This window comes from Urocampus carinirostris, chromosome 10 (assembly GCF_059441175.1).
Source record: "Urocampus carinirostris isolate Australia breed hairy pipefish chromosome 10, RoL_Ucar_1.0, whole genome shotgun sequence".
NCBI lineage: Eukaryota > Metazoa > Chordata > Actinopteri > Syngnathiformes > Syngnathidae > Urocampus > Urocampus carinirostris.
In genome coordinates this window covers 9,611,829-9,625,984 of record NC_142358.1, presented here as the reverse complement: position 1 = coordinate 9,625,984, position 14,156 = coordinate 9,611,829, and the positions used below count along the sequence as shown (strand labels likewise).

The following is a 14,156-nucleotide window of genomic DNA, read 5'->3' as shown; positions in this document are numbered from 1 at the left end:
TTTGGGAGCGTCGAAGAAATGCACGCATTTACGCGCATAATATTAACCAGCAATGATAACCAGGATGACACGAGCCAAGAAAGTTCAAAATTTCATACAGCTTTATTAAAAACAAAAACTCAATTTAATATTCATCTCACTTTATAATTAAACATTAAAAGCAAAAAATAAAAAGAAACAACTATTTCTGCTTTAACATTTCAACTTTTGCAGAGGTAGGTGAGGTTCTCCTGGATCAAGCTGACTGAATAAAGCTGACAGAGGCTGCAATGATGACCATGATGACACGAGGCAATAAATTTCAAAATTCCATACAGCTTTATAAAAACAAAAACTCAATTTAACTATCTCGCTCACCTTATAAACAAACATTAAAAGCCAAACAAAAAAAAACACAATTATTTATGCTTTTGCAGAGGCATGTGAAGTTCCCCTGGATAAGTATTTGATTGCACTTTACTTTTCCAGAAACCTAGATCCTATAGTAAATGTCAGCTTCTGGGATCTTTTTGTAAAATGACACACCAGTTGCCCTGGTCATGGTAGCTACTCTGTACATGGACTCCCTCGACCTGCTCACACAGTTGCTCCAGTTCTCCTTGCTGGAACACATGGTAATAACGGTGGAAGACCGGCTGCCGGCCGCCCTGTTGCTCTGACACACCGTCGACATTTTTGTCTGTTTTATTATTAGAGTCACTCATGTCTGGACATGAATCCTTAGTTGCCTTTTTATATTTTGTTTTATCGACATGTTTCCTCCCCTCCCCTGAGTCACTTCTTTTTCCTTCTTTCAGATGCCAAGGAACAAGAACGTCCTGAGAATTGAAAGCTGTGCGATTAATATGAACACTAAGTTTGTTGTCAGTCACTTTCCAATCATTGCAGGGTCTCTTTTTGTTATCTTCAAAGCTACTTCCAGCATGGGTGCTTAATTTTCTGTCAGGCTCATGGTTGTCTTCTAATTTATTGTTTTTAGAGTTGCAATCTTTTAGGTACTTGGACTTCTGCTGCTTGTACTCTTGCTCAAACGCCCAGACATAGATGAGAGCACGGCACCCAGGCTTTAAAAGTCTTACCAACTCCTTCACAGCGGTCAAGCGACGCTCCTACAACAGAATCATTCACAAACATTTTCAAATATTCTCCAGGAAAATTAAGTCATTTAAGTTATAGAAATGCAGAGAAATGTTTGTAATTACAGTAATCCCTTTTTGCATTCCAAAAAAAGCCTTGCAATAGTCAAAGCTCGACAAGTAGAAACTTTTATTTGTTCATTAAATACTCTACGATACATTGAAACCAAAGAACAAACCCAATTTACAGACTCAAGTATTTGTTTGAAAAATAAACGTATTGTACTTAAAAAAATGTTTTTTTTTTTTTTTTTACAAATAACTTCTGTCCTGTTAAATTATTGTTTTAAAAATAATCTTGTAATATTGAACAACTGTATTGACTAAGGACACGATCCACCTTACTTCACGTGATACTTGACGCCCTCACGAGGACGTTATGGAAAACTTCATTTACCTTTTGGTTAGCAACAGAAAACATATTGGGCCCCCCCCAAAAAAGCAAGGGATTACTGTAGTTATATTTGAGTCAGTTAGTATGTGTTACTGCTAGTCTAGTTTTAAAAAGACTACACACCGGTGTGGAAAAGTGGTGTATGACCGCTATAGAGATGCAGGCGTCACAAGAAGCTGTTCGGAATGGAACACAGAGGGCATCAGAAACAAATGCCTGGAAGCCTCGCTCAGCACAGATTTGGACAAGGACACTGCTTCGGTCACATCCCACCTGCCACACAAAAAGGCTAACATGAGCACTTAAGGGCCCGGTCACACAGTCGTTTGCGTCTGTATCGCGGGTAAAAAAAAATTTTTTGCCCGTGGTTGCCGGCGATGGAAAATGCGCAAAATTGGCCAACCTGCTGTTCATCGGTGGTATGCCCGCAAAACAGACGCCGGCGACTGTTCCGCTTCCTCATCGCGTCATTTCCGCGTCATTTTCTCGTGTGGACCACGGGTATAAAAGCTCCCGAGCCGGTGTTGTGCCCAAATCCGACTCCTACGCAAAATCCCCCCCCCCCCCCTCGCGTGAACGCGCATTCTGCTGCGATCGCTTTTGTTGGAAGCGTGCATTGACATTGGTGACTTTTTCATCCGCGTTAACAAACGCATTTTGTAGAATACGATGGCACTTTATTGTTTAAATAAACGCGTTATATAGACTAGGATCTCCCAATTGTTATACCGTATTTTCCGCACTATAGGGCGCACCGTGTTATAGGGCGCACCCCCAAAAAATAGTTTTTGGTCCTATATCTTCCATAGATAAGGCGCACCGGATTATAAGGCGCTACAATGGGAACGTCGACAAAACAGTCAGATGATTCAGTCCAACTGATTACCCCCTTAACATTCCCAAAGCTTGCAAAGAAGCAAATACGTGTCGTAGACACGTGCGGATGCGGTGTCCGTACGATGTCACTTAAATGCGTCATTTCAAATATCATTCGGAAGGTTAAAGTCTTGGGATTCAAGAAATGCCAAACATTTCTATGTTTCTATTTTCGCTCACAACTTTACTGTGCATATGACAATAAACACTTGGAATTGAGTTTAATTCACTCAACTCATCACAGCAACATCAAGATAGTTCTAAAACAAGATACCGGGAAATATAAAGCCGCATAACTCACCCAAGTTCTCACGTTCACTAATGATACGCAATCATGGTCTTCTTACAACCGTGAGTGAAGTAAATCCAGGAGAGTAAAATATTTACAAATACAGACTAATGAAACATGTTTCTTTATGGCGTATTGTAGCAAGCTTGCTACGCCATTGCTAAACTCGGCCGATTGAAGGGTTTGTTTTGGGCATCTAGCCAATCCGAGGCTCCGAATAACAAGCCAATAGTGATCGATTCAAATGATGATTGACACATTGGTTAGCCAATGAAACGCCGGTATATAAAGCTACGCCATTGCTAAACTCGGCCGATTGAAGGGTTTGTTTTGGGCATCTAGCCAATCCGAGGCTCCGAATAACTTAAGCCAATAGTGATCGATTCAAATGATGATTGACACATTGGTTAGCCAATGAAACGCCGGTATATAAATCCCAGCATACACCGCGGACTTGCTACGCCATTGCTTAACTCGGCCGATTGAAGGGTTTGTTTTGGGCATCTAGCCAATCCGAGGCTCCGAATAACTTAAGCCAATAGTGATCGATTCAAATGATGATTGACACATTGGTTAGCCAATAAAACGCCGGTATATAAATCCCAGCATACACCGCGGACTACTCCTTGTTCGGGGTAAAATCAAGTCGGCGGCCGTTGAGTAAGTTGCGAGACCTTGCGAATTTAATATTGAGCCATATATGAATAAAGTATCTATCTATCTATCTATCTATCTATAAGGCGCACTGTGTTATAAGGCGCATGGTCAGCTTTTGAAAAAAATTAAGACTTTTAGGTGCGCCTTATAGTGCGGAAAATACGGTAATTAGCTCGCTTTATTGTTTTAATAAGCGTTTTATATAGAATAAGATCGCTTTTGTTGGAAGCGCAGCAGAATGCGCGTTCACGCGAGGGGGGGAGGATTTTATATACGGTGTGCATTACCGTTCGATTACGTTCACAACAAAAACAAAGACGGAATGGTTTAAGTTGTATTACGTTCCCAACAAATGCAAGACGAAGTGGTTTTGGTTATATGTTCGCCATTACATTCCCTAAAAGTGATATAAAAGTGAGATAAAACGAGGTAAAAGTGGTTGTAGTAGCGACGGGATGCAAATCTCGGCAGGGATGCATTTCTTGGCATAACACAGCGCTGCAGAAATCATAACCGCTCAAGACACAGTCCCGTGAAGATCAAGATTTCAAGCTATGGCACCGAAGAAGCCAATATGTTATTATTGAAATAGTTTTTCATTTTGATTTTATTATCTTGTTATGAAATGAAAATAAATGTCAAGAAATAAAAATGGATTAAGACGAGGTCACCACGGTGACGGGGATCCATGTCCACCCCTTGACGTCTCGAGCACAACTGACGTGTGCTCGGCAAATCGCGCTGTATATACGCGGAGAAAGGCGTTTGACCGTCACACGCGTAACACTCTAACTTCACGTAATAACACCGCGATACAGGCGCAGAACATGCTATTACCATGCTCCACCCACGATTACCCGCTGAAATTTCCCGTCCTACCCATGTGTAACCACGCCCTGGCCGCGGCCAGAGCACGTCGTTCCGCGTCTTTTCCGCGTCATTACCTCGTGTGCCGCCCGCGGTTAACACGTGCTCAAAGTTTTGAGCAGCTCAAAACTTTTTTGCGTGGCCAACCGCGTGTGAATTTCCGACCGCGAGTAAAGCACTGCTGTATCTCGTCTATATGGCGGTCTCAAAGCGTCCAAGAAATTTCTGGCCGTGATTCAGCCTCGATACGCCCGTGAAAGGCTGTGTACCCGTGCTCTAAGGTATTGAGCAGCGCAAAACTTTTTCGCGCTGCCAACCGCGCGTGAATTTCCGACCGCGTGTTAAGCACTGCTGTATCTCGTCTGCATGGCGATCTCAAAGCGTCCAATAGCGTTCGCCTCACAGACAGAAATTTCTGGCCGTGATTCAGCCGCAAACGGCTGTGTGACCGGGCCCTTAGAGAAGAAAATAACGGCAAAGTAGTTTTTTGCAACATCAATAACAGCATAAACTTAGACCATTATTCACACTCTTATTCGTTCCCACGAAACATTTTTAGATTTCACAAATACATCATGCATGTGCTTGGAAAGGCAGAATGATCTTAAATTATATCTTCTTTCAAGTTTGGTTTTTGAGTTTTTCATCAAAATTGCCAACATGGGGGCTGGACAAAAGTGTCCATCATGACTACTGATATCTATGATTTCCAGTATGTGTACTAATAATCCGACATTAATAGTATGGTACATAAGTGGCACTCACACTAATGACCTCCGAGTTGACACCCAGATATTTTCCGTTTCCACAGCCAATATCAGCAAGCAGGCTTCCAGGCGAGAGTGAGGACAAGAAGTGGCACACACGCGGCCAAGGCGAGTGGCGCGTGCTGCTGAAATGCGGGGCAATAGCATCATACACCTGGTGAACGTACTCCTCCTCCAGACGGGCCGCATCATCGTGGCCTTGAGGAAGAGAAGGGGAAGGCCCTGTAGCCGGAGCTCCTTGGCTATCACAGGTTGAGGGGAAAGCTGAAAAACAGTAAGAATTTTATCCTACAATATTCGGTGAATTTTATTCATTACTTAATTTTGCACATCTTGCATTGTTTAAGCCACTCAGCCTGAGTTCAACCAACATGCTGTCCGCGAGCACAAGGTAGACCAAAGACCAGTTCTGAAAATAGCTCACCCCTTGATGGATCCTTGTGACATTCTAGCAAATTTGAAAATGGAAATAATGGAAAATATATAGAGAGGTGCTTTAAATTGGTAGTATCTGTTAACTGGTATAAAAAAAAATCACAAACATAAAGTGTCTTTATATACATGATAAGTCAAGTCAGGTCATGTTTATTTGTATAGCCCTCAATCACAAAAGTCTCAAAGGGCTGCACAGTCCACCATTACAACCGCTTTGAATGAATCCTCTTAGAACAAGCCTATAAAGTAATCCCTTGCTATATTGTGGTTTACTTTTTGCGGTTTTGCTACGTTGCGTTTGTTTATTGTGCATTGTGTTCTGTATTCTGATTGTCTAAAAAAATCACTCCGACTTTTCTGTTCGTCCATTATGTTGCGGTTTGATATACAAACGTAAAACAGCTTGCTGAATTTACGTGCAAATTCTCTTGCAATTTGGTGTTTTATGAACTTCAACAAGTAGCTCAAGAATCAGACCCTTTCAAGAGCCATTCGTTACAGTTTTCAAATGTAATCATTGGTGACATGTCGGCAAGTGTGTATCTTTTGCATGGACAGAGGTGACGTGTTCCCACCAATAACGAGAAATCATTGTTTTGTCCCCACCAATATTATGTGATCAACCACGTCCCTAAAAAAAGATTGATGATCAATATCTCGTTCACCTAGCAGCGCAGAGAGGCTTATATTACCTCCTCACTGCTATACCGCTAAAGAAAATGACCAACGTCATCATCTGTGCCTTTCCCCTATTTCACACGAGACTTATGTTTTGTTATGAGTTGCTCCCACCAATACCAACCCAAAAACTATGACCTTGCATGTCAGTGTAAAAGTAACTTTTTGACCAAAAGCAAAAATTAGCGATAACTGATTGTCACTCTGTTCTTCTCTCGAAAATAAATCACAACTCTATCACAGACTACAGAATAAGAGAATACTGCAGAGAAGAGTCAACATGCAGCAGCTCATTCAGAAGAGCAGTGAAATTCACTGTTAGAGTGAGAGTGACCCCCCGCTCCTATTTGTGCAATTGTATGCCCCAATGGCAGTGTTGTGGTGTGTGACTTCATGTCACACGCGCAACAGTTCAATACAGTTCAGCTTGTAAATTTTGGTGACCCCTGCGCTAGACAATGCATGCTTGTTTACATTAGAATGTGTTCAAAATCATATTATATAATAACATTTTGTAAAAAAGATACGCTTGTATTATCGGATGTTGTGCACTTGAGTGAGGCTCACCACAGCAGCAAGGTTCGAGTCTGATCTTGCGGAAAGTAAAAGACGTTCGAGTGTCCCTTTTGCTCAAGGTGAGTTTGTTGAGGGCACCAAGGTTACATGTCGGAGAAGAAGAGCTTTGGAGGTCCTTAACAGGCATCATGTCAAATTTACGAGGGGTGATTCTGTTTTTTTTTTAAACAAGATAACCAGATGTTTATGCTAAATAGCTTTTACTCCAGCAGAAGTGAACCTACCCATGCGTCCAAAGGTAACGGCTCTCTCCTTGCATTACCAATAGGCTCCTTTCTGGTAATAACACGCTAACAGAACGACCATTGGGATGTCGAAACTCCATCACGGTCTGCAAGAAGGCACACAGAAAAAAAACAAAGATTGCAACCTTTAACAAGTAAGACAGTTAGTGATGCAGTAATAAAAGAACATGTCCCATGTTTTTGTTTAGTCACTTAAATTAAACCAACAGGTTTGCTTTGATTAACTTCTTCTTGGACCACAATTTTTTTCTTTTTGCCTAAATTATCTATGAAAGGCTGATAGAGCTTACTTTCCCTAACATGCTGCAGAAGCGCCATCATCTTCATAAAAAAAGCAAGGATATTGATCCTATTTTATTTACTTTGTGGAGCACAACAGTGTAGGCTCATTAAAGAAATCACAAAACAGTACTTCAGACTGTATCCTTCCCAACTTCTGAACAACTGTCAGAAGGTAAATTGAATTTTAATTGAATTGGAGAACGTTGTGTTTGTGCGTGTGTGTGTGTGTGTGTGTGTGGATGTGCTGATATAGTAGAGATTAAGTCTGTGCCCTGAAACAACCACTGAACATAAAAGTCATACAAAGCCACACCTGCAGACAAACAACATGTGCACTCGTATAAACACAATTTGATCATTTTTAAGACCAAGAAGGAGGAGTGGGGGGCTTGTGATGCATTAACCATTTTCAAATTCATAATAATATTCTTTGAAAAAATATCTAAATTACTATATAAGAGAATTCGTTCAGTGAGGAGATTAGGGTGGGTGGGATGTACTCGGGAGACCCAATTATTTGTAAATAAACAAGTCCAATATGCCCAATAAGTCCTTTTTCTTAATATTGCAATTTAAAGGTGGGGTGTGTTGTTTAAGGTGTCCTTAAAAAGTTGAAAGTAGAGTATTTTCATGTGTTTACAATGCCCTAGTGAGTTCAAAGAGCCTTTATATTTTTTCCCAATGCGTCTGCTTTCAACTTACTTTTATCAGAGCTGTTCGAGACTCTCAAAACATTAGGAAGCATGAAAGGGATGGGCGTGGGGAGCTGGAGAGAGATTTCATGCTTGTGCTTGCAGTTAACTGTTAATGTAGCATGAAAATGGTTAATAAAAAGGAGGGTTTCAAATACAAACGCCAACCGAAACCACAAAAAAATGTGAAAATATAAGAGTATTTCCGAGCGCATCTAAGAAATGCACATAACTTGCACATGCCACACAGGCAGCTTACAGAGGGTGCAATGATTATTTGAGCCAGAAGATGGGGTCAGCAAGTAGAACATTTGCAAATTCCGGACAACACCTTTTAAGTGGACCCAGACTGAATTGTATCATACTGAATTTGGAAAAGGTTGAGTAAATTTGAAGCCAATACGTACAACTAACAACTTTTTTCAATTCTTAAAAAATGTGTGAATAAAGTGAAAATGAAAAATGGCAAGATACCTTTGCCCCCAGGCTTAGTGAAAGGATGGTGTCTTCAAAGGCAGAGTGAGTGTCCACATGAGGAGGTATGCCTACAAATGTGACAAATAGCACTTAAACACTCAATTATATGCAATATTAAAAAATGTTTGTTAGTGAGATCAATCTTTTTGTATTTTTGATAACGAAACAAGTGTTCAAATAAGGAAAAACAGAAAAGCAATTTCCTTCATGGATGCAAGTGATGATGCTACCTGGTGGACACTGTAAACTCTTACAGATGGAACCCTTCCCATTGATAATGTAAATAAGGGGTCAAAAACCTATGGTTGTCAAGCCAGAAATGGTTCTTTGAATGAGTACATAAGTCTCGGAGAAAATATTATGCCCATCCAAATCTCTTCCATAGCATTCCAATTCTGATAAACGCAGAGGAGAGTCTAGTGCGAAAATAGCCAACGAATCGTTGATATTAGGAACAGTTTGGTCCTCAATAAAAGTTGAAAAAATTTGTTCACTACAGTTTTCATTCAAGGTGTCACACCAACAGACGCCTTTTGGGCTGTACGCCGCTAAGGAATCCTTTATACGGAAGCTCGTAATAGAATTTAGGTTCACTTTTGAGACAATTGATGATGAAAACCCACAGAACTATAAACACCAGTAAAGCACACGGAACAATTTGATAGGGTGAGCGGAGCTATGCGCACACAGCGCACTTCTCACTGCCCAACACTGTCTGCACTGAAGTTAAATACATCAGTATCCTCATTTGTAGCATTTTGTGACATTTTACAAAAGAAATCTGCTTGCACCTTGTTTTTAAACCATTATTTATGAAAAAAAGACAAAATGAGCCTCAACGAGCTTAAGTAATTGCGGGAGGGAGACAAGTTTAAAGTGGTATATTTGTTGACACGGGACACAGGCTCGGGCATTATTCTTATTACATACATTTTAACAAATCTTTCAACGTCACACAGAAAATAAAATGTGCTGAAGATTTCATTTTTGTCTGTAGAGCAGGTTTGGCGGTTTTGCTAAAAAAAATATATGGCACTGCTCCTTCCCCCAAAAAACAACAATATTTTGCTATAATTGCTCTTTGAGTCAAAAAGCTTCCTTACCCCTGTTTCAAAAAAAAAAAAAAAAAAAAAGGGGATGTGCTCGTATCTGGTGGAGCACAGTCAGAGAAGTAAATAAATATATAAACTGTAGCATACAAAACAACTTTTAGGGTATTACCATAACTTATAAATCATCTCTATGCAATCAAAAGATGGGAACGGGTAATCCTTCATTATGAAATAAATTCCATATGAGAAATTTTATAAAGCCTTCTTTCTAATAAAAAATTTTGTGTTCGTGTACGAGTGGCTGTAATGCTATAAAATGTGTGTAAATGAAAATGCAATAGCCTACCCTGTCCAGACTCGTACTGGTTAACGGTCAGCTGGTCAGGCATGAACTTTGTATATCCATTTTCCATTACTCTAGCAAGTACAGGGTGACACTCTTCGGGGAGACCTGGGCGCGCGCGCACGCACGCGCGCGCACGCACACACGCACGCACACACACACACACACAGGTTTTTAAGGACCTTGTTTTTGCTGTTGTTTAACCTTACTTGATGAGGCAGACAGCGAGAAAGAGAGAATGATGTTCAGTAAAGATCCACACAGACCCAACATCAAACTGAGATCTTGCTCCAGACACTCATTTCAGGTTATTCCTGCGCCACACTCGTACACATTTACCCCAACAGTGGCTGTTCCCATTAGTTTTCAGGTAAAAAGTGGTGAGAAATCACGAAAAATTACAACGAAAGTTAAGTGTGACTCATCTTACCTTCAGGTAACGGTTTGTCCTTGTCTACATTGTTGTTGTCATAGCGAAATTCAAAACCATAATGTTTGACTCTTCTGTGCTTGAGAGATTTTTGTGCTGTGTATGATGGGGAAAAAAACTATTTGAGTTAGAGACCAGAACAGCATTTACAATTAACATGATTTACATTTACTGAACAGTTTTTTGATTATAATAAGTAAATCATAATTCTTATCTCTAATTAGCTGTCAACATTTATCATTAAGTATTTTGATTCACATTGCTTTAAGACTAACTTCAATAATACAAATCCTAAACAAGCCTCGGGCACCCCCAAACAATATACCACATTACCTGTGGTGTCATTTATAGTAGGTGACCAATCAATGGCAGCAATGAGTAGGGTTTCCTCCTCTGGAGAAACAAAGTCTTCCACCAACACCAGTCCAGGTGGCAAAGCCACATAATCATGCTGTTCATGTGGCACTGTAAATACAAATGTTAATCGTGAATAACCATTATTGAACGATGACAAAAAATGTTTGAAGTGTGGTAGAGGTAGCCAAGAATATTTTCCAAAATCTGCCATTTGGCTGATTTAAGTGCACAGTGTAATTTAAGGCAACCCTGGTGTCTCAAATTAGAATCGGATGGCAACATACTAACATACTGCAGTATGTCATTGGGGCGAAAAAGTAGGGGATTTTATTTCCTTATTATACACTGAATATTTTTATACAGCATCTTCAGTGTCAATTCATTGCATGAAAAGTGGTTTACACATAAATCCTGATTTGATTTGAGTACCTGAATCAACAAAACTGAAATAGAGTGTGACATTTCTCGCCTCCCCACAACAACGACCATTCAATTGGACGTGAGCTCTCCGGGCATTCTCCTCCGATCTGCATGAAGACAAACGGTAGCATAATCGGGAATGTGTAGCTATAACTGCCCAAAACATGATTCTATGATCAGTCTTACCCATATGTAACAAAAGCATAGGGCTTGTGAGGGGGCATGATGAGGGTCTCCACCTCACCGATTTCTTTTAGCACAGCATACAGTTCTTCCCTACTGACTCCATTCCCCAGGCCACCATTTGCTATAACCAAGTTCTGAAAAGCACACAAATATACAGGCTCTTTGAACAGGAATATCACACTGACAGTAAACAATCACGCAACATCTGTATTTTACAAATAACAAACCACCATGAACAATAACTAATAGCAAATAGCATTATGATAAGCTGGACTTACATTTACTAGAACAATAATCCTAAAATAGTTTTTGCTAAAATATTTCAATACAATTGGATTTAGAAATTAATACACTTTTATTTAACATACAATGTAATACCTGCGTTATTGAAAATTATGCAATTTTATTAAACGTCATTTGTTTGCATACCGGAATCAAATTCGGACTTAGTAGTGTGCAAAAATACGAGTGGAAACATGGCAAAATTAGCAGTTAGAATGACGAAGACATTTAGTGGATGAAAAACTGGAAAGTATCCCGAGAAATCCTGAGAAAAGATGCTTCACATTAATGAATGAAACTTTATTTCGAACATGAAAAAAAAAGATAAAACAACAAATCAAAACAACAATGTTAACGTAACATGTCTGAAAAGGAGTAGGAAGAAGCATATGCTTATTTAATCGTACTCCTTTGAGCTCCTTAAGAATTGTTTTACATGTAGACTTCATGTGTATTTGAGATGTTTTAGTGTTTTCCTGCCCTTGTGTAGGTTTTGGATCAGGAGATGGTGTAATAACAGTCTGTAGTTTGCAATAGTGTGTGGTCTGTGCATCCCTGTGAGACTCCTTGTATTAAAGGCTGTACAGATAAACATTAACTTTCCCTGTGTGCCCTTCAACTGGCTGGCAACCAGTTCAGGATGCCCACTGCCCAAGAATGGCTGGGATGGGCTCCAGGAACCCCGCGACCCTACTGAGGATAAGCGGTGCAGATAATGGATGGATGGATGGACTTAACACACACCTCATGAATAAAATGTACATATTTACGTAGGTTCTATGGTTGCACATTCAGTTCCTCATTATCATCAGTAATATAGTCACCATCACTATTTTTACATACTTGCCCCGTGAATATTTGCTACTTTAAACGGACTGGAGAATGACTGTTGTAATAACGTAAGACATGATAATAAGTTGAAAAGATTGATAGAAAAGGCGTTCAAAGTTTAAAAGGGATTTCCTATAGGCGTTTGGCTTTAACCAGTTGTCTTTTTTTCTTAGGTGATTTGTTTATCTTGTAATGTGATGGTGTGATTGAGAAGAAAAAAATAAATATGGAACATTTGGGGAGGGGGGATACAAACTGAGTTCCCATCCCTTCAGCGCAATTTTATACGTATTCCAAGTAATTTACACTGGTTTAAAATCGCCATGAAAATAATACGATATTTGGTTGCACCTGTATACATTTTAGACATTTGGCACTGACAGGTATGCTAGTAGTGAGAAGGCTGCTGTATAAAGTGTCTACTGACAGCTTCCACTTCTTTAGATCAAAGTTGTAATTTGATGCTTTACCTTGGTGGGCTCCGACGTGGTTCTGAATCCTTCGTGTTTCAGCAAAGTGTGACTGGATTTAAGCTGTTTGCGGAGAAGTTTCTTCTTAACTTTACCCATTCGGCAAGCCTTCAAATTGTTTTCCACATTTTCGTCCATTTTGGTAGGTCCGGTAGAAACATTGAATCGTCAATTAGTTCCTATCGTCAGTACCATCATTTCCGGCAGACCACGATGGAGCTTAAAACAATACTTCATATGCTTGCATGATCTTAAAGTATTTATACTTTAGACAAATTAATCAATACTTTTAACTTTATTATTTTAGTCTGCATGAAACAAGAACAAAAACAATATATTATTTATTATTAATCTTAGAATGTATGTAACTTCAGAAATATTGTACTTGCTGACACCATCATTGCAGCTCCTATTGTTGTACATGCAAGTATGTGAAATTCTTAGATACACATGAATAAATTGTTTCATTTTCATCTTTTGGGAGGTTGGGTAAGCTTTTGGGATGTATTTGAAAATTTCCTTTCGTTGCTTTCACCATTTTTTATCCTACAATAAAGAAATCCTACAATAAGCAATGGTCCCTGGTTGACCATTGCTGAGATCAGGGGCAGACGAGCACATTTTTCTGGTTGGTGTCACTGAAGCAAATCCTCCACCTTTTCCAGTCTAGTCGACTATTCCTGGGAGTTGGGCTGACAGGACAAATGTCAATTGTGGCGGCTCTTTTATTTTATTTTATTTTTCGCTTAAAATGAATGAATAACCCCTTTTATCCCCTATAAAGTGCAGCGCCGAAGCGCGCATTCCGGCCATGAAGTGCACACTTTGGCCCCGAACTGTAGCGCCAAAGTGTGTCACACAAGTAAAAGCACTGTTACTTCAGAATAATATTATTTAAGTAGAAATAAAAAGTAGTTATGCAAATAATTACTTGAGTAAAAGTGAGTGAACAGCATGCCTGCTCTGCAGATCCTCCATGAAGAAAAAACAGAAACAAAAAAAACTATGAGAGAGAAGCCCGGCCCGACTTAATGATTGACATTCTTGGCCCAGGCATGTTAAAATGGGGGGTTATGTTTTTCTTGTCCTTCATAATTTTGCCAAGGCAAGGCCTGCGACCCACTAAAAATGGTTCCCCTGACCCACTTTTGGATTGCAACCCACCAGGTGAAAAACAGGGGTCAAAACTCTTATTATTATTGTTATTATAGTTAGTCAAGTCAAACATTTGAAATATGTAACTAAAGATCAAATTTTTTAGCTTTTTCCACACACAAGAAAAAAATCTTCCTCGAAAGTATGATTTCCCTCAGCACTTTAAATCTGTTATAAGCACAATGAGATTGTTCAATAAATAAGAAAAATCCAAAAGTTGTTGGATCTGAAAAAATAAATGCAATTTTAAACGACCAAC

At 39.6% G+C, this 14,156-nt stretch overlaps 1 protein-coding gene across 1 annotated transcript; it reads right to left on the bottom strand.

Moving 5' to 3' along the window:
- Nucleotides 1–83: 83 nt before the first annotated feature.
- On the bottom strand, nucleotides 84–12,915 carry alkbh8 (alkB homolog 8, tRNA methyltransferase). Its single transcript, XM_088345413.1, has 12 exons — nucleotides 12,743–12,915; nucleotides 11,160–11,293; nucleotides 10,983–11,080; nucleotides 10,530–10,661; nucleotides 10,197–10,292; nucleotides 9,770–9,874; nucleotides 8,369–8,439; nucleotides 6,900–7,006; nucleotides 6,667–6,827; nucleotides 4,985–5,250; nucleotides 1,654–1,803; nucleotides 84–1,109 (listed from the first exon to the last, which is right to left on the bottom strand). The coding sequence occupies exons 1-12, from the start codon at nucleotides 12,878–12,880 to the stop codon at nucleotides 492–494; spliced, it is 2,076 nt and encodes a 691-aa protein (XP_088201539.1). The 5' UTR covers nucleotides 12,881–12,915; the 3' UTR covers nucleotides 84–491.
- Nucleotides 12,916–14,156: the final 1,241 nt, after the last annotated feature.